Source organism: Pelophylax lessonae (genome assembly GCF_965119305.1).
Source record: "Pelophylax lessonae genome assembly, chromosome: 6".
NCBI lineage: Eukaryota > Metazoa > Chordata > Amphibia > Anura > Ranidae > Pelophylax > Pelophylax lessonae.
The window spans coordinates 22378566-22400465 of NC_138773.1; the positions used below are offsets into that span (position 1 = coordinate 22378566).

The window sequence follows — 21900 nt, forward strand, 5'->3', positions numbered from 1 at the left end:
CTGCCACTAGATGTCATAATACTGCAGAACAATAGGCTGAAACCTTTCAATACATCACAGAAAATATATATAAGAGGGACAGAACAAAGTCTTTCTGTTCAATAAGTACAAAAAATACATTTTTGATCCTGCCAGAAATCTTGTCAGCTGTACTCTTTGAATGTGCTGCACTGTTATCAGTTATGTGTTTCCCTGCTCTCTATGTGGACTAAAGAACACCACCCTTCTATGCAATGGAGATGAGGAACGGGGGAGGTATTCTACAGGCCTAACACACCCCAGTGTGACAAAACTTCCCCTCCACTGATACAGTTAGTGAGTGTTGTCACCCTCATACAGGAAGTGTGTTTCTGGAAGGATCACAAGGTAAAAATAAAGGGGGAAAAATCCAATAGAAGAAGACTGATGCAGCCACCACGTCCAAGGACTGGACATCTACAATGTATTACAGTTTTATTTTTGAGTGGAGACACGCTTAATATTATTTCTATTGCAAAGTTCTCAGGAACCCTTTCCTGTGCCGAGAAGGTGCAAACAATCTTCAATTCATACATTGGCGGCTATCTTCATTTGGGTGCTCTTCAGGGAGTATTCCTGTCCTCGCCATGAAGACCAGGTCATGCCAATGGCGTATTGCTTATTTAGGCCTCCCAGGTATAGACCGTTCAGGTTGGTGCTGTGACAGTGATTGTACCAGGATCCCGCCTTGAACATACTGGCACAGTTTTGGGGATGCTTATCCCTGTCGTGGTCGTGGGTGGAGAAACTCATGTCTTTTTGGGCCCAGAGAGAATTGCCTGTTCAAAGAAAAAAAAAAAAAAATCAGATTTCTGTTACCTAAGTATTTGTCAGATGTATGACCAAAGAGTAACCAGAAGAGGACCAAAGAGTAACCAGAAGAGGACCAAAGAGTAACCAGGAGAGTAGAGAGAGAACACCTCTGTCTGGGTATTTACCATACCAATGGAGATCAAAGCCTGAGACTGGAAGTGAGGACACCCAGGGGGCAGTGCAGCACTTCCCACATCACAGCACCTGCAACTCACCGCTAGGAAGAGTGGAGCGTCCACTCACCCTCTGCTTCCCACCGCTGATCACCAGAGGGTTGCGGGGAGAAACTGAGGGGGTCCCTTCAACAGTGAGAAGTTACCGCAGTGAAAGGGCTGTTCACCCATTGCTGATACTGCGAGCAATGACTGAGCCAGTGAGAGCAGGACACCAATGTGCCCAATCCATACCGCACCCTTACTCCACTCTGTTTTGGAACTACATTTCCCATGATGCTCACGCACGCTGCAGTTTAGTTGAGCATCATGAGAAATGTAGTTCCAAAACATCTGGAGTGCCAAGGTTTCGCCATCACTACCAATGGAGATCCAAGCCTGAGACTGGGAGTGAGGACACCCAGGGGGCAGTGCAGCACCTCCCACATCACAGCACCTGCACCTCACCGCTAGGAAGAGTGGAGCGTCGACTCACCCTCTGCTTCCCACCGCTGATCACCAGAGGCTTGCAGGGAGAAACTGAGGGGGCCCCTTCAACAGTGAGAGGTTACCGCAGTGAGAAGGCTGTTCACCCATTGCTGATACTGCTAGCAATGACTGAGCCAGTGAGAGCAGGACACCAGGGGTTCCCAATCCATACCGCACCCTTACTTCACTCTATACAGCACTTATTCTAAACCAAGACTGCACCTATACCAGTGATGACGAACCTTGGCACCCCAGATGTTTTGGAACTACATTTCCCATGATGCTCATGCACTCTGCAGTGTGGTTGAGCATCATGAGAAATGTAGTTCCAAAACATCTGGAGTGCCAAGGTTTCGACATCCCTGCCAATGGAGATCCAAGCCTGAGACTGGGAGTGAGGACACTTAGGGGGCAGTGCAGCATTTCCCACATCGCAGCACCTGCACCTCACCATTAGGAAGAGTGGAGCGTCAACTCACCCTCTGCTTCCCACCGCTGATAATCAGAGGCTTGCAGGGAGAAACTGAGGGGGCCCCTTCAACAGTGAGAGGTTACCTGTTCACCCATTGCTGATACCGCTAGCAATGACTGAGCCAGTGAGAGCAGGACACCAATGTGCAAAAACCAAACCGCACCCATACTTCACTCTATACCGCACTTATTCCAAACCAAGGCTGCACCTATACCAGTGATGGTGAACCTTGGCACCTCAGATGTTTTGGAACTACATTTCCCATGATGCTCACGCATGCTGCAGTGTAGTTGAGCATCATGAGAAGTGTAGTTCCAAAACATCTGGAGTTCCAAGGTTTCGCCATCACTACCAATGGAGATCCAAGCCTGAGACTGGGAGTGAGGACACCCAGGGGGCAGTGCAGCACTTCCCACATCGCAGCACCTCACTACTAGGAAGAGTGGAGCGTCGACTCACCCTCTGCTTCCAACCGCTGATCACCAGAGGGTTGCGGGGAGAAACTGAGGGGGCCCCTTCAACAGTGAGAGGTTACCGCAGTGAGAAGGCTGTTCACCCATTGCTGATACCGCTAGCAATAACTAAGCCAGTGAGAGAAGGACACCAAGTGTGCCCAACCTATACCGCACCCTTACTGCACTCTATACAGCACTTAATCCAAACCAAGACTGCACCTATACCAGTGATGGCGAACCTTGGCACCCCAGATGTTTCGGAACTACATTTCCCATGATGCTCATGCACGCTGCAGTGTAGTTGAGCATCATGAGAAATGTAGTTCCAAAACATCTGGAGTGCCAAGGTTCACCTTTACTACCAATGGAGATCCAAGCCTAAGACTGGAAGTGAGGACACCCAGGGGGCAGTGCAGCACTTCCCACATCGCAGCACCTGCACCCCACTGCAAGGGAGGTTGGAGCATCCACTCACCCTCTGCCTCCCACCGCTTATCACCAGAGGGTTGCGGGGAGAAACTGAGGGGGCCCCTTCATCATTGAGAGGTTACCGCAGTGAGAAGGCTGTTCACCCATTGCTGATACTGCTAGCAATGACTGAGCCAGTGAGAGCAGGACACCAATGTGCCCAATCCATAATGCACCCATACTTCACTCTATATCGCACTTATTCCAAACCAAGACTGCACCTATACCAGTGATGGTGAACCTTGGCACCCCAGATGTTTTGGAACTACATTTCCCATGATGCTGATTGCTGATGCATGCTGCAGTGTAGTTGAGCATCATGAGAAATGTAGTTCCAAAACATCTGGAGTGCCACGGGTGATCAAGGGGTTAAGTGTGCTCCTAAGGAGTGATTTCTAACTGTGTGGGGAGTGGATGTGCTAGACCAGGCATCCTCAAACTATGGCCCTCCAGCTTTTGCGGAACTACACATCCCATGAGGCATTGTAAAACTCTGATATTTACAGACATGACTAGACATGATGGGAATTGTAGTTCCTGAACAACTGCAGGGCCATAGTTGGAAGACGCCTGGTCTAGAGGAAAAGGAAGATCTGTGTTTCAGCTTAGCTGAAACACAAGATCTCTCTCTGCCTCTGTGACAAAACATGTCATTCCCCTGCACGATCGTGGGTGGTCCTGCTGATTGGCTCCGGCTGCGTCTGATCATAGCGGGAGCGGGTGCTCCGGCGGCACGCACGTGCCCTTGAGAGCCCCTGCACAAAATCAAGTACATATATATATATATATATATATATATATGCGGTGGGCGGTCCAGAAGTGGTTAAAGGGCCCCAACGTTAGCTGGCAGAAGAACATCTCAAAGGACTGCCCCACCCGTAATAATTATTCTGCAGCCCCCCCCCCTTTGTTTCCCTGCCCCCTCCACTACCATTCCTCCTTTTCTTTTGGACAGTGCATACCCAGCCGGTCTAGGGCTAGCCATAAATGTGATCTGGCAGTATAGCTCCAAACTTTACTGCTGCTCACTGCTCCACTTGAGGTGGCCTTTCCACTGTTTATGCTAATCTGTTCTCCAAATAATATCTTATGCCTAGTCCTTACTGTTATCCACTTTGTATGCTCAATTGTTTTATTACCATTGTAATTTATTTTATGCTTTCCTAATTATCAACCATATTGGGTGACAATATATTAAGTTTGCTTTTACTTCCTGGTTTGGTGCCTGTTTTCATTGATATAACACTGCTAATGGGTACCAAATATTAATGACATTGATTTACTGTGATATTGTATGTTTATACACTCAACCTGGTGTGTCAGAGGGGCTGAGGTTCTTGAGAAGGTTAAACAGAGGACCCATCCTATCCAGCAGCTCCTACGGGGGTAGTGCTATACTTCCTTCCTTCCTTGCATCCACCCACCCTTTTCATCCATTTTCTTTACATATATTCTTCTGTCCATTTGTCCATCTATACCATCCATTCATTTAACCTTTCATTAATTTTCCATCCTCGTATTCTTTCCTTTCATCCATCCATCCCATCCATCTTCTTTCCACCCATCCTTCTAGTCATCCATGCATCCATCTATCCATCCATCCATTTTCTTTCCATCTATTCCTCTCTCCATCCATCCTTTGATTTATTTTCCATCCATCCATCCATTTTCTTTCCATCAATTCTGCTCTTCACCCATGCCATTGATCCATTCATCCTTTCCTTCATTTTCCATCAGTTCATTCTTTCCTTCCATCCATCATTTTGTCCATTTTCCATCCATTTATTTATTCAGCTCCATCGTCTTCTATCCATCTTTCAATTTTCCTTCTATTCATCCATCCATTCATCCCTCCCTTAATCTATTCATCCATCCATCCATCCATCCATCTACAATATTTTCTTTCAATCCATCCCTCCCTCCCCCTTCTGTTTTTCCTCCATCCATCCTTCCACCCTCTGCTCCAACAACAGAAGTAATCATCCATCTATAATCCTGCTTTGGTTCCTCACCAGCCGGTCTGGATGGATCTCCTTCCTCAAACTCATCAATATACAGCTTGTAGTTGTCTTCCTCAGCAGAAATGGCATGCAGAGAGAGGGAAAATTTATTGTATATCACAAAACGGGAGTCATTGTCAAAATCTGTCAGGTCGATGCGCAGGCGGTAGGACCTCTGCAGGGTGAGGTGGTAGATGTTCTCCAGACCTGTGCCAGAAAAAAGGTTCCACATCTACACCAATCCATGGTTATTGATTTACACCAGTAATTTACATTCACATATATATGTAGCGCCCTCCTAGGTAGGTGCTAGAGTCAGTGTATATAGTTTTTGGTTTTTCGGCACAGTGAGTAATCTAGGCAAATTGATGTGCTGTCTGCTTAACAGAGAGCTGTGATTGATTGGTAGAGTCTGCTCAGTGTGTTCTGGAGCTGCCCATGCTGTCTTTAAAATTTCCCACTGGTCTGGTAGCTATTGGATGTACTGGACAGTGGGTGGAAACCTTGCAGATGACAGTATGGATGTCTATACATCCCTGGCCAATTAGAAGGGGATGTGTCCTAAGGCATGCTGGGTGACTGTAATTATATCTGATGAGCACATAGGCTCTGGGTCTTCCTCTAGAGAGAGCTAGGCTGCTGCCCCTCCTCAGCACAGGCTGCCATGCGGCCTCAGGTGGTTGACCCGAGGGCCTTAACCACTGAAGCTGCAACCCATGGTTTTTGTGAGAGCTGACTGAGGGAGGATGTCCGCGGATCCTTTCTGGTACTACTGAGGAAGGTTGCCAATGGTGCTTCAGGAGCCTTGTGAGTACAGACTCCCCACAAGGGATCCCTGGGACTTGTGCTGTTAGATCCCCCTCTGGGTGCTGGAAGTCAGTTACTGGGTGCAAGGTAAAGGGGACACTGGCTAGTTTCTTGAAGAGGCAAAGTTCACTGAGTTCCTTAACCACTTAAGCCCCGGAGGATTTTTGCTGCTCAAAGACCAGGGCCTATTTTGCAATTCGGCACTGCGTGACTTTAATGGACAATTGCACATACGACGCTGTACCCAAATGAAATGGACGTCCTTTTTTTCCCACAAACAGAGCTTTCTTTTGGTGGTATTTGATCACCTGTGCGATTTTTACTTTTTGCGCTATAAACAAAAAAAGAGCGACAATTTTGAAAAAATAACAATATTTTTCCCATTTTTTTGTATGAAATTCCCCCCAAAAAAATTTAAAAATCAACATTTTTAACATTTTAGGCCAATTTGTTTTCTGCTACATATTTTTGGTGAAAAAAATCCCAATAAGCGTATTTTGATTGGTTTGCGCAAAAGTTATTGCGTTTACTAACATCGTATGATCTCTGCAGTTACACCAGGGAGAATAACAGACGGCTTTGTTTACATCAGCCGCCTGCCTTTCTCCCTCTCCAGCGGGAGATCACAAGTGGCCGGCGGACATCGGAGCCGCCAGTCACTCGCGATGGGATGGCAGTAAACGAGCGGGGGCGGGAGCGCGCCTCGGGCGGCGTGCGCTCACCCCCTATTGGCTCGTGACTAGTGACGTACCTATACGTCACTTTGCCCAGGGGGGGCTGACCGCCGCAGTATATGTACTTGCGGCGGTCGGCAAGTGGTTAAGCTACAAAAGGAACTTGTTCATTCTGTACAGCTACTGCATGGTCTGGTTGATGATCAGCTACACAGTTCTTACATTGTTCTACATTGTGAAAGTTGTCCTCACCTGTGAAAAGTTAATCTGGAGTATCCTACTAATTTCCTTCTCCTATCCAAGTTCTCCAAATAAAACAAATCCCCCGGACTGGTCATTGAAGACAACGAGCGGAAGAGTGTGTGCACCTGGCTGTGTGTAAATATCCTGTAACTGGCTGTGGATTAATTAGTGGGAGGCTTGAGCACCAATATTCAAGCGGCACCTACGGGGATAGCGCTACATATAAAACCCTGAAGAAGGGGAGGTATTAAAACCTGAAACATGTTGGCTGTAATAACGTTAAGTAAAGATTTTTTGAAGGAGAACCATTATGGCATCACTTTCTGAATAAGGCTTTGGTTCTCCAGATTGGAGTACAGTCCTTACTATTATAGTGCAGCTCCACTGCAAACCGGCCACATATACATTGGACCCAGCTGGACCAATGTTAGTATGCAATACAGATAATTCCTGGAGCTTTAAATATACCATTTTATTATCTGTTCAATAAGGGCAACAAAAGTCCCGTTGATCCCACCAGAAATATAATCAGCTGATAACTTCCTGTGCTGCACTGTTATTAGTTAGCATTTGTTACCAGCTATCTGTGGGGGCTACAGGACTCCTCCCTCTATGTTATGGACTTGAGGAGACAGGTAGGTGCTCTGTAGTCCTAACACATTTCTTGTATATAGTGACTGCTCTGCTCCTTCTAAGAAGGGAGTGTTGTCACCCTAGAACAGGATGTGTGTTACTGGCAGGGAATAGCCTGAAAATTAGAAAATTAGAAAATGAATGCAGCCACCACTTCTAGCTGCAATACAGTACATTTATGTTCTTGGGTTTTAATGGAGTTTAAATGGAAATCCTGCCATATAAAAAGGCAGAATTTATCTTTTCTTTGTTTTTTTTTTTTATTATGTCTCTACATATAGGTGTATATATAATGGAACCGTCCAATAATACGGGTGGAAAAAGAAAGCCTTACCCAACCAATACTCTTTGTCGGCATGTCCGAATCCAGACTTGTAGTCCTCCCAGCCTCGAAAGAAATTCTCACTTCCATCAAACCTTTTCTGAAAGACCTGGGGAAGACGAATCACATTACTGGATTATTTTACACGGCTGATCTTTAGGCGTGAGCATTCGGGTTTTAGCATAGCTGCCAACTGTCCCGTTTTTGCTTGGACAGTCCCGGCAAATAGGACCCGTCCCGGGTAATTTACTCTGCTGGGACTAGTCCCGGCAAAGCAGTGTTGCATTGGGCTGCCCTTAAATGCCCGCCGTTACGGGCAACCGGTGCCCATAAAAAAAAAAAAATGGTGCCGGGCCGACATCGTAACTGTGCATGCGCTGTTTTGACGCCCGCTGGGCTCGGGAAAGCTCGTACAAGCTTTTTCTTATGTTGGCAACTATGGTTTTAGGTAAAGTGGTTGTAAAGGCAGAAGGTTTTTTTTTTACCTTAATGCATTCTATACATTAGGGCAGAGGCGTAACTAGAACCTTCAGGGCCCCGTGCAAGAAACCATGAAGGGCCCCCCGGACGGGGGGGGGGCAGCACAGTGGGGGGGGCCAGAGGAGCACACAGGGGCCCAGAGAAAGCAGAACACAAGTGAACTGGATAGGAGTAGTGGCGGGGGCAGCATACAGAGGAACCAATCTCCTCCATTTTCCTCCTGCAGCTACAGAAGGAAAAAGGGGACACAGATTTTTCTACATGCTGCCCCCGCCGCCCCCTCCTATCCAGGTGTACAGGGGAGCCGCACAGGCCCCCTGGAGCACGGGCCCTGGTTATAATTGCAACTCCTGCAACCCCTGTAGTTACGCCCCCGCATTAGGGTAAAAAACCTTTTGTGTGCAGCTCCCCCGCACAGCCTCCCCTTATACTTACCTGAGACCAATGGCAATCCACTGCTGTGCACAAGAGCAGTCACAGCCATCGAGGAGGGAGCGGGGGAAGGGCCGAGCTGTACTATGTGTGTCAATGGAATCAAGCATACATGAGTGCCCCCATAGAAAGCTGCTTGCTATGGGGGCACTCAGCAGGGGGGAGGAGCCAGGAGCGCAGGCGGGGGACCCCAGAAGAGGAGGATCGGGGCTGCTCTTTGCAAAACCATTACACAGAGCAGATAAGTATAACATGCTTGTTATTTATTTATTTACTTTTTTTTAATTTTACCTTTACAATTGCTTTAACCACTTCAGCTCCGGAAGGTTTACCCCCCCCCCCCCTTCATGACCAGGCCATTTTTTGCAATACAGCACTGCGTTATTTTAACTGACAGTTGCGCGGTCGTGCGACAGTGTATCCCCAAAAAAAAAAAAAAAATTGACATCCTATTTTTCCCACAAATAGAGCTTTCTTTTGGTGGTATTTGATCACCTGTGCGATTTTTATTTTTTGCACTATAAACAAAAAAAAAGGCCGACAATTTTGAAAAAAGTACAATATTATTTACTTTCTGCTATAAAACATATCCAATAAAAAAAAAAAATCTTTTAAATTTACGTCAATGTGTATTCTGCTACGTTTTTGCTAAAAAAAAAAAAAAAAAAATCCAGTATATTGAAAGTTATGGCATCTGCAAACTATAGGATATTTTTATGGAATTTTTTTTTTTTTTTTTTACTAGTGGAGGTGGCGATCAATGACAATGCGGCAGACAATTCGGACACTAATGTCGCTTTTCCACTGCATGGTACGGCTCGGTTTGGCACTTTTCCACTGCATGGTACCACATGGTACGGGTTAGAACGGTTCGGTACGGTTTGCTACAGCGGCGTATTTCCACTACATGGTACGGCGTCAGTACGGCTCGCTTAAACAGTACCACCTCAGTTGGGGTTCCAAGCGGGCCGTACCGATACCACATCCCACAATCCTTTGCATGCAGCATTGATTGTTTGTCACTACTAGCCACTGATTGGTCAGAGAATCATTGTAATCCCACCCACTTACTACTAAGTACTACAACAGTGGAAAAGCAAACCGAGCCGAGTAGAGCCTATACAGTGCTGAAACGTGCCGTCTCGTACCATGCAGTGGAAAAGCAAACTGAGCCGAGCTGGGCCAAGCAGGGCAGAGTGGAGCCGAGCCGGTACTTGCAGTGGAAAAGTGCCATAAGTGACACTTTTGACACTTTTTGGAGACCAGTCACAATAATATAGTGATCAGTGCTAAAAATATGCACTGTCCCTGTACTAATGACACTGGTAGAGAAGGGGTTAACATCAAGGGCAATCAAAGGGTTAAATGTGTTCCTAGGGAGTGCTTTCTAACTTTGGGGGAGGTGCTTTAACTGTGAGAAGACAGAGATCCGTGTTCCTGCTTAGCAGAGACACAGGATCTCTACCTCCCCTACTAACAGAACGGCGATCTGCCTTGTTTACCTAGCAGACTGCCATTCTGCCTCTCTTGGGAACGATCAGCGGGGCCCGGCGGACATCGAATCCGCCGGACCCGCTGATAGGCTCCCACTGTGTCCAATCACAGACCCAGAATTGCAAAATCACGTACCTGTACGTGATTTTGCACAGGAAAGCCACCTTGCCGCCATATATCTAAAAACCCCAAACCCAAATCATTCATGGCTCAAGAAAAATGCCAACCAATGTGTTTGGTCATGTCTACATCAGCCAATAGTCAACTGGCATCAGAACACAAAAGCACAGCGGAAGTGATTACCCCCCATTAACATGTGTGGGTTGTGGAATTGGGTCATTTTTTTTCATTCAACATGCAGATTGAATGAAAACAAAAAAGAATAATGTATGGCCACCCTTACTATGCAGGAGAAGTTCTCTCTGAGTCAAGCAGATCAATATGCTAAGTAGATATCTCTGCATAAATTCTTTCAATGTATGGGGGGGGGGGGGGGGTTAAGAAAATGGTTTTCCCCCAGATATGCTAGATACTCTACTGTTAGGGGGGGGGGGGGGGTCATAGGATAAGTGCAATATGGATCTCTACACCAGCCTTTTTCAACCAGGGTGCCCAGGGACCCTGGGGTGCCTTGAGGTTTCTTCAGGGGTGCCTTGGCAAAATGCCTAAAAATTGCCCAAAAATTGAATACAAACTGGCGTATGGATAAAGACTTCCTTTTAGTTACACAAAGCCACAGGTTTTCACTGTGCAACCTTACACTCTTCTAGCTGCCGGCGTCCTAACGACCAATGGCATCATCAGTTGACAAGGAGGATGTTGGTTGCCTGCATAACATCCTTGTTTGTCCCTCCCCTGCCCCTCTCCATCAGCATTGGGGTCACATTAGCTGAGGGATGGAGAAAAACTGAGGGAGAAGAGAAACATTGGAATACTAGTCAGTATCAGTTTGCAAAAGTGTATTTGCTTTGGAAGAATAAATCCCCTCTAATGTTGGGTGTCCTACGTGTGGATGTTGCTGCATTATGTAAAACAATTAGAATAGTTTTTACATTTTAGAATGGGGTGCCTCAAGATTGTCCATAATTTTTAAAGGATGCCTTGACTGAAAAAAGGTTGATAAACACAACTGTTTCGCTCCCATTACTTACTGTCCATGGTCCCTTTGGAGTGGTCATGTCGCAGTACACTGGGACTGGAATTGAATAACATCCTTTGGGGTATATCAAATATACTCCATCCGAGGTCATACCACTCTCATACACATCCTTGCAGTCCAGAGGTTGGCTGGTGTGGTATGGTTCACAAGTTTTAACTGTAAGTACAAAATATAGAGTATGAGTTATGTTTCCTTAAAGCTGAATTCCAGATGTTGCATTGTTTGGATTGTTTAATTGGTTTAGCTTGGACCAATATCAGTATGTGCCATACCTGTTGGATCCCCACGGAAGCTGGAAATCACTGTATTAGTCCCATTTTTCTCAATAAATGAAAAGCATTCTCTGATTCGACGAGGTGGAGACTGTGATGTCACTGCCCCGCCTCTCAACCTTGCCCAATTAGAAAACATCTTGCAATAAATAAGAATAATGGCAAGCAAGCAACTCCTTATTTTCATTCTGTGGCAGGGGAGGGGAACTGCTCAGCATGGTACCCAGAAGACAGCAGTGATCGCTGTAGTAGTGGTGTATCATGTACCTGGTGAAGACTGGAATATTGTGGAGGCCTCTCTTGCTCCTCCCACCTGACACTCCTGAAGGTGGGAACAGAGAGTGTAAGGCAAGTCCTGCCTGACACTCCTGAAGGTGGGAACAGAGAGTGAAAGGCAAGGAGTGGCACGAGTGCCGTAGTGGCTAGCTGGTGGTGTTCACTCCGTAGGTGGGTACAGCTGGTAGTCACAGTCCTTGGAACAGGGTGCAGTGGCAGCTTGGCACCAGAGCGTGGGAGCAGTAGCCAGCGGAAACCGGGCAGTGAGGTACCGAATCAGCAAGCAAGCAAGTCCAGAAGATAAGCCAAGGTCGATAACAGCCAGGCAGCGCAGTACAGGGTAAGCAGGCAGATCAGATCCATTTAAGCAAGCCAAGGTCAGGGTAGTAAGCAACAGAGCAGGAGCACGGGCAGAGGCAAAGTCCAAAGGCAGGCAATACACAGGTGAGAAGTAACAACAGATCAGGTCTCAGAACCACGGGAACAAGCTGAAGACCATTCAGCAACTGCTCACAGTACTAGAGCAGTTTAAATAGGCCACTGGGAGCCAAGTGCTAATTGGTGAGTGCAGGTATGCAATGTGCACGGGTGTGAGCGAAAGTCCGTACTGGCTTTCTGGTGGAGGAAATCCGGTTTACCTTACATGGTGATTACTACGGTGATTCTCCTCTTCCACAGCAGTCCCACAGGTATGGTATTTGCATACTAACTTTGGTCCAAGCTGGACCAATGTTACCATGCAAAAAGAAAAATCAATTCCTGGAACTCAGCATTAGGGTCTACAACCTAAAATAATATCACATGTGATAGAGAGGACCAGTAATATGTTATTGCCAGGCCTTATAGAAAAGGCTTTTTAATAGAGGCCCAACCCTATGAAAATGGTGGAGGGGGCAAATATCAGCCAAGGGAGCACAGTACAGCACTTTACCTCATGGCTGACCCCATCTTGGACCTAGACCTATTTTCCCAAAGGGGTCCAACCTCAAGCCAAGGGAACCTGGTATAGCAATTTACCCCTTGGATGACCGCTTCTTTGGCCCAGTTCTCATTTAAAGTGGAAGTTAAGTCAAAAGCTAACTAAGGCTAAACCTACTCCCACCCCCATTCTAAGCCTATTCTATCTAACCCTGTAAAGAAAAGATCTGTATACTTACCTATTTTAAAGCCAATCTGGTCCAGCCACATGATCTAGTCAACTGTGGCTTCTGTGTAGAAGAATGAGTGCCAACAATGGCTGCAAATGAGTGGGAGATGAGGTCACCTATGGGGCATCCGTTGTCAGCCTCCCATCCTTAAGATCATGGGACCAGACCAGTTTCAGAATAGGTAAGTATGCACATCTTTTCTTTACAAGGCTAGATAGAATAGGTTTAGAATGGGGGTGGGAATTGGTTTAGCCTTAGCTTTTGACTGAACTTCCACTTGGGGCCAACCTCAGCTAAGGGAGTACAGTACAGGACTGTACCCCTTGGTTGACTCCTTTTTTTGAGCTGGGCCTCACTTCACAGGGGGACCCAACCTTAGCCAAGGGAATATGGTACAGCGCTTTTCCTCTTGATTGACCCCTTCTTTGACCCAGATCTCATTAAACGAGGGAGGCAACCTCAGCCAAGGGAACATGGTACTGCACTTTACCCTTTGACTGACTACTTCTTTGATTAGACGTCCCCTCATGCGTTGGCCCAACCTTGGCCAATTGACAATGGTACATCAATTTACCCCTTGGCTAACCCCCTTCTTTGACCCAGCTGTAGGTGGGTCATGAACACTCACAGTTCTGACAGAGTGTAGAGAGCAGGATTCAGCCAAACTGATAGCACCTGTAGAAAAGTGTAGAATGCAGCCTGGCTGTCTTGTGCCCAAGCAGGCAGATGTCCAGAGACGTTGTGAATCCTATGCTTTCCCTCATCAGAAACCTTTCCTTCCTACTAGTTCTGTCCCTACCGGGAAGGGTTGCCTTTCCCTACTCTACCAACTCGCAAAATGCGCTCCAAACCTGGGATTCAGTGCCTTAAAAAGGCTCTGCCTGACCCAAGATGGCTGCCAGTGTCACATGGGGCTGCAGCTTCCAATGAGATAGCTTTCCCAGTGATCCAAGAAACCATAGAAAAACCCTGTTCTTTTTGACTTCCTCTCCAACTGCAGTGCCATTGTGGAAGAACACCCCCTACAGCGGAGAACGTAGCCTACACCTGCCTAAATCGCCCGTTCATCACAAGGGGGGAGGGCAACCTCAGTCAAGGGAGCACAGATCATGACTTTACCATTTGGCTGACTTCTTCTTAGACCCAGACCTCACTTCAAAAAGAAGGGTGCTCAACTTTAGCCAAGGAAGAAGATTTCAACACTTTACACCTTAGTTGACCCATACTTTGACCCAGGCCTCACTACACAGGGGAGGCCCAACTTCAGGCAAGGGGGAATGGTACAGCACTTTACTGCTTACCTGACCTCTTCTTGGACATGGGCTTTACCTCACAGGGGCAGCCCACCTTAGCCATGGGTGTATGATACTGGTTTGGACTTAGAGTGGAAGGTATAGCTATGTAAAACATTAAAAATGAGTGCCAATGCTGTTTAAAATCCAGTTATACACTGTCAAACCCTGCTCTGCACATGCTCAGTTGCTCTCCATTTCTGGCATTGTGTCGAAAATTAGAACTAATAAAGACCAATCTGCTGATAGCCTAAAGATTTACTGCTGTTCAGGGCTCTGGGTTTTAGCAAAATGGCAGCCTCCAGAAAAGAAGAAACAGGAACAATGCAATTTACAGCACACAATAATTTTGGTAGCATTATTGGTTATTAATATGAAATGCATGTTTCTTGCTAAAAAACATTATTTTTTATCAAGTTATTATGTGAAAAGTTCCACTTTACGTCCCTTTTTCACTAATTCTTCCACCTTTCAGACATTCAAAATACCAAAGCCAATAATAACACTAACACACACTCATGGAGTTATTATACACCAGTGCAGAAAGTAATATTTTACATTTTTATAACTGATCAGGAGAGGAGACAAGAGAGGACATTTTTACTCACTCCGATTCTGGTTGAGAGGTGCTGCAAAAACAGGAGCCGAGCAGAACAACAGGAGCCAGGCCAGGTCCACAGACAGGGACTGAGTGATGAAGGAAGAATGGTTAGTGACCTTTTACAGTAGTTGTATCTCTGGATATAATTGTAGCGTTCACTCCCGTAGAGCCACTGGAATATTCCCCAATAGGGATGATCGAACTTTTGAAAAGTTCGGTTCCACCAGAACACCCAAATTTCCCGAAAGTTCGGTTTGGATTCCAGAACCCCAATGAAATCAAAGGGACCCGAACTTCTGGAATCAAAACACACCATTTTGAAGCCCTAAAACCCAATAAATGCCCCTAAAAAGTGCCTAGGGTTCTGGGTCATGCCCCAGGGACTATGAATCAGGCAAAAAAAAAGTTCTTAAAAATTGTCATTTTTGATATATATATATGTATACCCCTAACCCAGAATCTGCATTGTGGGGTCACCCTGACATGGCAGAGTTCGGTCACCCTGACATGGCAGAGTTCAGTCACCCTGACATGGCAGAGTCAGGTCACCTAAACTACACTACTGTCACCCTGACATGGCAGAGTCGGGGCACCCTAAACTACAGTACGGTCACCCTGACACTTAAAGCTATCCCTACAAAAACTAGATTATTGAATCTAACTATAGTGGTATATAGTACCCTAACTACCCTGCATATCCCTTTTCTCACACTAATAATTGCAAAATGACACTGGAGCAACACAAATGCTTCCACTCTCTTCCACAGCCCCTGTATCACAGTGCTAGAGTTTTGGCGGGGCTATGTTATATACTGGGGGGTGTATGGGGGGCGTATTCACTCCTGATTGGCCTCTGGACCCCGTAGTCACTCCAATCACATTTTACTGATGTTTCTGGGCCAATCATGGGCTTTTAAAGCCCAGTTCCTGTCCCATTGCATTTTGGGCGGTTCTGGTGGCCGAATTCCGAACTTTTACCACAAAAAGTTCGGAATTCGGCAGAATTTCGAACACCCAACCGTTCGATCATCCCTATTCCCCAATCCCCAGGTTCTTTCCCAGTGTATTGCCCCACAGCCAGGCACACAATCTCAGCCACACTTTTCCTCAAAAACCAGTCTAGGTGTGTTTTCGTTGTTTTTATTTTTGAAGAACTTGGATAAGGTTTAGGGAATTGAATTGGATACTCCAAAAAACAGAAACTATGTACAAATTGAGGACAGTGAAAGGTGTGAAAAGCTGAAGCAGAAGTTCTTACGTATACTGTAGCAGATCATGGACTTGGCTTGTAGTAGAAGCAGTTGCCAGCACACAAGCTTCTTCCTTTGCAGGGGTCTCTAAACCATTGCCCTCAAGTTGTTCAGGAGCTATAATTCCCACCATGCCTTGTCATGTCTGTGAATGTCAGCATTTTACAATGCCCCATGGGACATGTAGTTCAGCAACAGCTGGAGGGCCATAGTTTGGAGATCCCTGCTTTAGAGCAGCAAGAGCAGAGTCCCTTAACAGAGAACTAGATATTCTAAGCTCTTCTGGACACCAGCCAATGCCCCCCTTTAGCAAACACACACCTGACTCTCTGGCAAAAGAGGGATGGCAGCAGCCCAAAAGTATCTAAGATCTCTCAACAGTCCAGTCACGGCCCGTCCATTGGGAGCGCAGGGACGCCGCCCCCCCCTATCAATGCGTCTGGCCCCTAATCTACATGCAGGGCGCCGGATGCATGAATTCCAATCAGGGATTTTTTTTTTTTTTTTTTAAGCCAGAGGCTCTAATAGGCTTCAAAAAAGGGTGGGCTCGGGGCGCAGAGCACTGCACCCTGAGCCCACCCAGCCCACCCCAGTTGCTGGCAGAAGCTGCAATGAATACAGTGAGCAACTCAATTTTAGGTCAAATAACATAAGCACAGTGGTTAGTCAAACCCAGATTTTTGGTAAAAAAAAAATAAAATACACTGAAGGTAATTTTAGTGCACAAAAACATAGTCTATTACCTAATTTTTCTTAAACATATAAAAGATGAGGTTGTGCCAAGTAAATAGATATCCAACATGTCAAGCCTTAAAACGGCATATATACATGGACAGATAGACTAATCACCTCTGCGATTTTTATTTTTTGTGCTATAAACGAAAAAAACGCGACAATTCTGAAAAAAAGAAAAAAAATATATATATTTTTTCACTTTCTGCTATATAACATTCCCCAAATTAGCCTTTTAGCCTTTTAGGCTAATTTGTATTCTACTACATATTTTTGGTAAAAAAAAAAATCCCAATAAGCGTATTTTGATTGGTTTGCGCAAAAGTTATCGCTTCTAAACAAGGGGAAAGATTTATGTCATTTTTATTTATTTTCTTTTTTTTACTAGTAATGTCGGCAATCAGTGATTTTTAAGCGGGACTGCGACATTGCAGTGGACAGATCTGACCCCTAACTGAAATTTTTGGGGGGTACCAGTGACATTACTACAGTAATCAGTGCTAAAAATATGCACTGTTACTGTAATAATGACACTGGCAGGGAAGGGGTTAACCCAGGGGTGATCAAAGGGTTAAGTGTGAGCCTAGGGCAGTGTTTTCTAACTGTATGGGGGAGGGACTTGTGGAATTAACACAGAGACCTGTGATCCTAAATGTTCACTCCAGAGAGAACAACGGTCTGCTGTGTTTACAAAAGCAGACCGTCGTTCTCTCTTCATGGGGAGCGATCGCAGGTGCCCGGCAGCAATCACGGCCGCCGGCCCCATGGATCGGCATCCCCGCTGCCAAATGGGGGCGGGCACATGCCTCCGGTGGTGCGTGCGCGCCCCCAGGAGTGTTCCCGCGAGCCGCTCCCATGACCTGCTGTACAGGTACGGCGATTCGCGCAGCCAAACCAGGCTGCCGCAGTATATCTGTGGCCGGCCTTTGGCAAGTGGTTAAGCACTGATTTTAGATCACAACACAGATTATTTTCTTTGTTTGGGATTTTCTTTTACTTTCATTCTCAGTGATACCAGACTACTGTACAAATAGAGAAGGTGAATCTCCCTAACGGGGACACAGACAGCAGTAAAAATCTGATGGGGTTTTTAATCCCTCTCAACTCAACTTTAGTTATAATTAAATCCCTTCCCGCCAACCCCTAGTGTCCCTTTAACAGGGTCTTCATTAAATGAGGGTTGGATTCCCATCGTTGGATTGTCTAGGCCAGGGATCCTCAAACTACGCCCCCCCAGCTGTTGTGGAACTACACATCCTATGAGGTGTTGTAAAACTTTGACATTCACAGACATGGCTAGGCATGATGGGAATTGTAGTTCCTGAACAGCTGGAGGGCCATAGTTGGAAGACCCCCTGGTCAGAGATGTATAGTAACTAAGTAGAACTACTTCACTACTGTACTTAAGTACAGAAAGGCGATATCTGTACTTTCCTAGAGTAGAATTTTTTTCTCCTACTTCCACTTTTACTTCACTACATTTTTTCGATGATTTCAATACTTCTACTCCGATATTTTTTTTTTTTTTTTGTGCTGCATAGTTACTCGTTACTATTATAAAAATTACCACTGCCAGAACAGTAGATGGCAGGTTTCATGAAGCTCAAAACATGTGTATTATCAGCGCATACGAAAATAAATGCTACTGTATGTATAAATAAAAGCTGCATTTGAAATAATAAAAAACAATATGATGTTCAAACTTTTGACTTCTTTCTTTAATAACTACATAACACAGTACTTGTACTTTTACTTTCAGTACTTGAGTAGCAATTTTTGTTTTCAAAACTACTGGTACTTTTACTTTCAGTACTTGAGTAGCAAAACTTTAAAAAAAACTACTTTCAATACTTAAGTACAAAAAATGTTGAATACTTTAGTACTTCTACTCAAGTCACTTTTTGATCGAGCACTTGTACTTTTACTCAAGTATGGGTTTTGAGTACTTTATACAACTCTGCCCCTGGTCTAGGCACACACCATATAATAGGCATTGGAGTTCTGTGGGATAATATCCCTGCAATGGTCTGACCTGATAACCTACATATAGCAATACAAGCTTGCTTTAAATGTATTTTCTGGAGATGGAATTAAACGCCATTCAAACAGCTACAGAGACAATTGAAACTCATAATAAGTGAATTACTAACCCAAGGATTTCTAATTGTGCTCAGCCCGTCCTGTGACTCAAACATGTAGCAGGCTCTTGTACTCACCTGCATTGTTCGTCCTCCCAGTGGTTCAGTCCTCCATAGTGGTTCTGAATGTGGGGGGGATGTTTATATAATCCGTCTACACAAGGGAATTGCTTAATCACCCCATTGTTAGAAGGATTTCATCATCTGAGCCAAAAACAAATATTAGAGAGAACACCAACAGTTATCTATACTGCTGCAATACTGGAAACGTAGCTGAACCTTCACCTGGGCATGGATTTCCCAGCATTCTGTACACTGTGCAGCATGTTACATAATCTGGACTTCTCCACACTTTAGAAATACTGGCAGCTACACAGTATGAGGGTCTTCCTCCATGCATATTGACTAGTGATCGACCAATATTTTATATAATAATATTTTGGTCATCGCATATCGGTATCAGCCGATATTGGCCGATATTTTAGTACATTTTTTTTTTTACTTGGCAGGTACTCTTGTGGAGGGATCTGGGGGTCTAAAAGACCCCAAACCCCTCCTCTGCACTTAAAAGCATTCAAAACGCCAAGTTTGGCTGTTTTGAATGCTGAAATTGTTTTTAATTTGGCGCCGAATACTCGGAAGTGATGTCATGACCTCACTTCTGGGTTTTTTACATGGAGACCCGATCAGAGCTGAATGCAGCTTTGATCGGGTCTTCTCTTCGGTGGCCATGCAGGCTGGTTGCCCAGGTCTCCCGGTGGGACAGGAGACCCGGGCGAGCTGCGTAAGGTGGCGGGAGGGGGGGGGGGGTGACATCCCCTCCTGCTCCTTGTAATGACAGCCGAGCGGCCTCTCAGCTGCACCGGTTTTCATTACAAAAAAGTCGACCGTCGGCTATGGACGCTGGTACCGGGGTGATGCCTCTAGCTGCAGGCATCATTGCAGTACAAGCACTTTACCAAAATATCGGCAATATCAGTAACCTCAGGGGCCAATTCCAATATATCGGGGAAAGTGCTTATCGGCCCCCAATATATCGGTTTTGCCTTTAATCGGTCGATCCCTAGTATGTACCCATTGAAAATATTTGGGTAGGCTGCAGGTTCTTGGACTCCATCGTTGTTGGAAAATGTAAAGGAGATTATGGGGAGTTTGTACAATAAGACTGCAACAAATGTGTATAGACTGCATCTACCTCACTGATAGCAATGAACTATTCCCAATGTACACGTTCCTGTAGAAATGGCTGTGTATGTAAGTGGATGCTGCAGTGATCACCGGTCAAAACCATAGATAATCCGAGCAAGAAAATGTCACCAGCACACCATGGATCTCCAGAATGGGTCCAAAACTTTATTCAAAAATCACATTGTTGCCGTAGAAGCAACATATCGGAGCCTCGTAGGACCCCTTCATCAGGCACGTGACCATCACATGCCTGATGTAGGGGAGCAGCAGGGCTCTCAAACCTTGCTTCTGCTGCAACAATGTGATCACTGAAAAAAGTTTGGATCCATTCTGAAGATCCATGTGCTGGTGTGCTTATGACATTTTCTCGCTTTACCTCTCTGATAGGCCACATGTCCAAATATATGGAGAATTGAGATAATAATTGGGCCAGTAGCAGTGGAGGTGGGACTAATATTTGGTGTGGTGCATGGAATAAATGTTAGAGATTGTCCCACATGTGTTGAAGACTGAAGGGTGCTGATGAGTTATTACACATTTGCTGGGGTCTGGCCACTGAAAGGGTTACCACACAAAACAAGCAGACTAGGTGCTTAGATAATAAAGTACATAGGTGGAGTACAGGGTGCTGGGGGTTAATGTACATTAACCGGGGACTGAACACTGAGGAGATAACATACATGGGCTGAGGACTGAGTGCTGAGGAGATAACACACATGGGCTGAGGACTGAGTGCTGAAGAGATAACACACATGGGCTGAGGACTGAGCTATGAGGAGATAACACACATGGGCTGAGGACTGAGCTCTGAGGAGATAACACACATGGGCTGAGGACTGAGCTCTAAAGGAGATAACACACATGGACTACGGACTGAGCTCTGAAGAGATAACACACATGGGCTGAGGACTGAGCTCTGAGGAGATAACACACATGGGCTGAGGACTGAGCTCTGAGGAGATAACACACATGGGCTGAGGACTGAGCTCTGAGGAGGTAACACACATGGGCTGAGGACTGAGCTCTGAGGAGATAACACACATGGGTTGAGGACTGAGCTCTGAGGAGATAACACACATGGGCTGAGGACTGAGCTCTGAGGAGATAACACACATGGGCTGAGGACTGAGCTCTAAAGGAGATAACACACATGGGCTAAGGCCAGAGTTCTGAGGAGATAACACACATGGGCTGAGGACTGAGCTCTAAAGGAGATAACACACATGGGCTAAGGCCAGAGTTCTGAGGAGATAACACACATGGGCCAAGGACTGAGCGCTGAGGAGATAACGCACATGGGCTGAGGACTGAGCGCTGAGGAGATAACACACATGGGCTAAGGACTGAGCACTGAAGAGATAACACACATGGGCTAAGGCCAGAGTTCTGAGGAGATAACACACATGGGCTAAGGACTGAGCGCTGAGGAGATAAAACACATGGGCTGAGGACTGAGCGCTGAGGAGATAACACACATGGGCTGAGGACTGAGCTCTGAGGAGGTAACACACATGGGCTGAGGACTGAGCTCTGAGGAGGTAACACACATGGGCTGAGGACTGAGCTCTGAGGAGATAACACACATGGGCTGAGGACTGAGCTCTGAGGAGGTAACACACATGGGCTGAGGACTGAGCTCTGAGGAGATAACACACATGGGTTGAGGACTGAGCTCTGAAGAGATAACACACATGGGCTGAGGACTGATCACTGAAGAGATAACACACATGGGCTGAGGACTGAGCACTGAAGAGATTACACACATGGGCTGAGGACTGAGCACTGAGGAGATAACACACATGGACTGAGGACTGAGCTCTGAGGAGATAACACACATGGGCTGAGGACTGAGCACTGAAGAGATAACACACATGGGTTGAGGAATGAGCACT

At 45.9% G+C, this 21900-nt stretch overlaps 1 protein-coding gene across 1 annotated transcript; it reads right to left on the reverse strand.

Moving 5' to 3' along the window:
• Nucleotides 1–430: 430 nt before the first annotated feature.
• LOC309557325 (microfibril-associated glycoprotein 4-like) lies at nucleotides 431–18914 on the reverse strand. The gene is made up of 6 exons (XM_082259992.1): nucleotides 18899–18914; nucleotides 14708–14786; nucleotides 11104–11267; nucleotides 7559–7655; nucleotides 4880–5074; nucleotides 431–797 (listed from the first exon to the last, which is right to left on the reverse strand). The coding sequence occupies exons 1-6, from the start codon at nucleotides 18902–18904 to the stop codon at nucleotides 547–549; spliced, it is 792 nt and encodes a 263-aa protein (XP_082116118.1). The 5' UTR covers nucleotides 18905–18914; the 3' UTR covers nucleotides 431–546.
• Nucleotides 18915–21900: the final 2986 nt, after the last annotated feature.

What these genes read in the sequence shown, in the direction of transcription:
- LOC309557325 (XM_082259992.1), bottom strand. An exon ending in ACCTCTCAACCAGAATCGGA is followed by an intron (nt 11,268 to 14,707) that starts GTGAGTAAAAAT and finishes TTGTACTTACAG; the next exon opens with TTAAAACTTGTGAACCATAC. An exon ending in CTCCAAAGGGACCATGGACA is followed by an intron (nt 7,656 to 11,103) that starts GTAAGTAATGGG and finishes CGTCTTCCCCAG; the next exon opens with GTCTTTCAGAAAAGGTTTGA.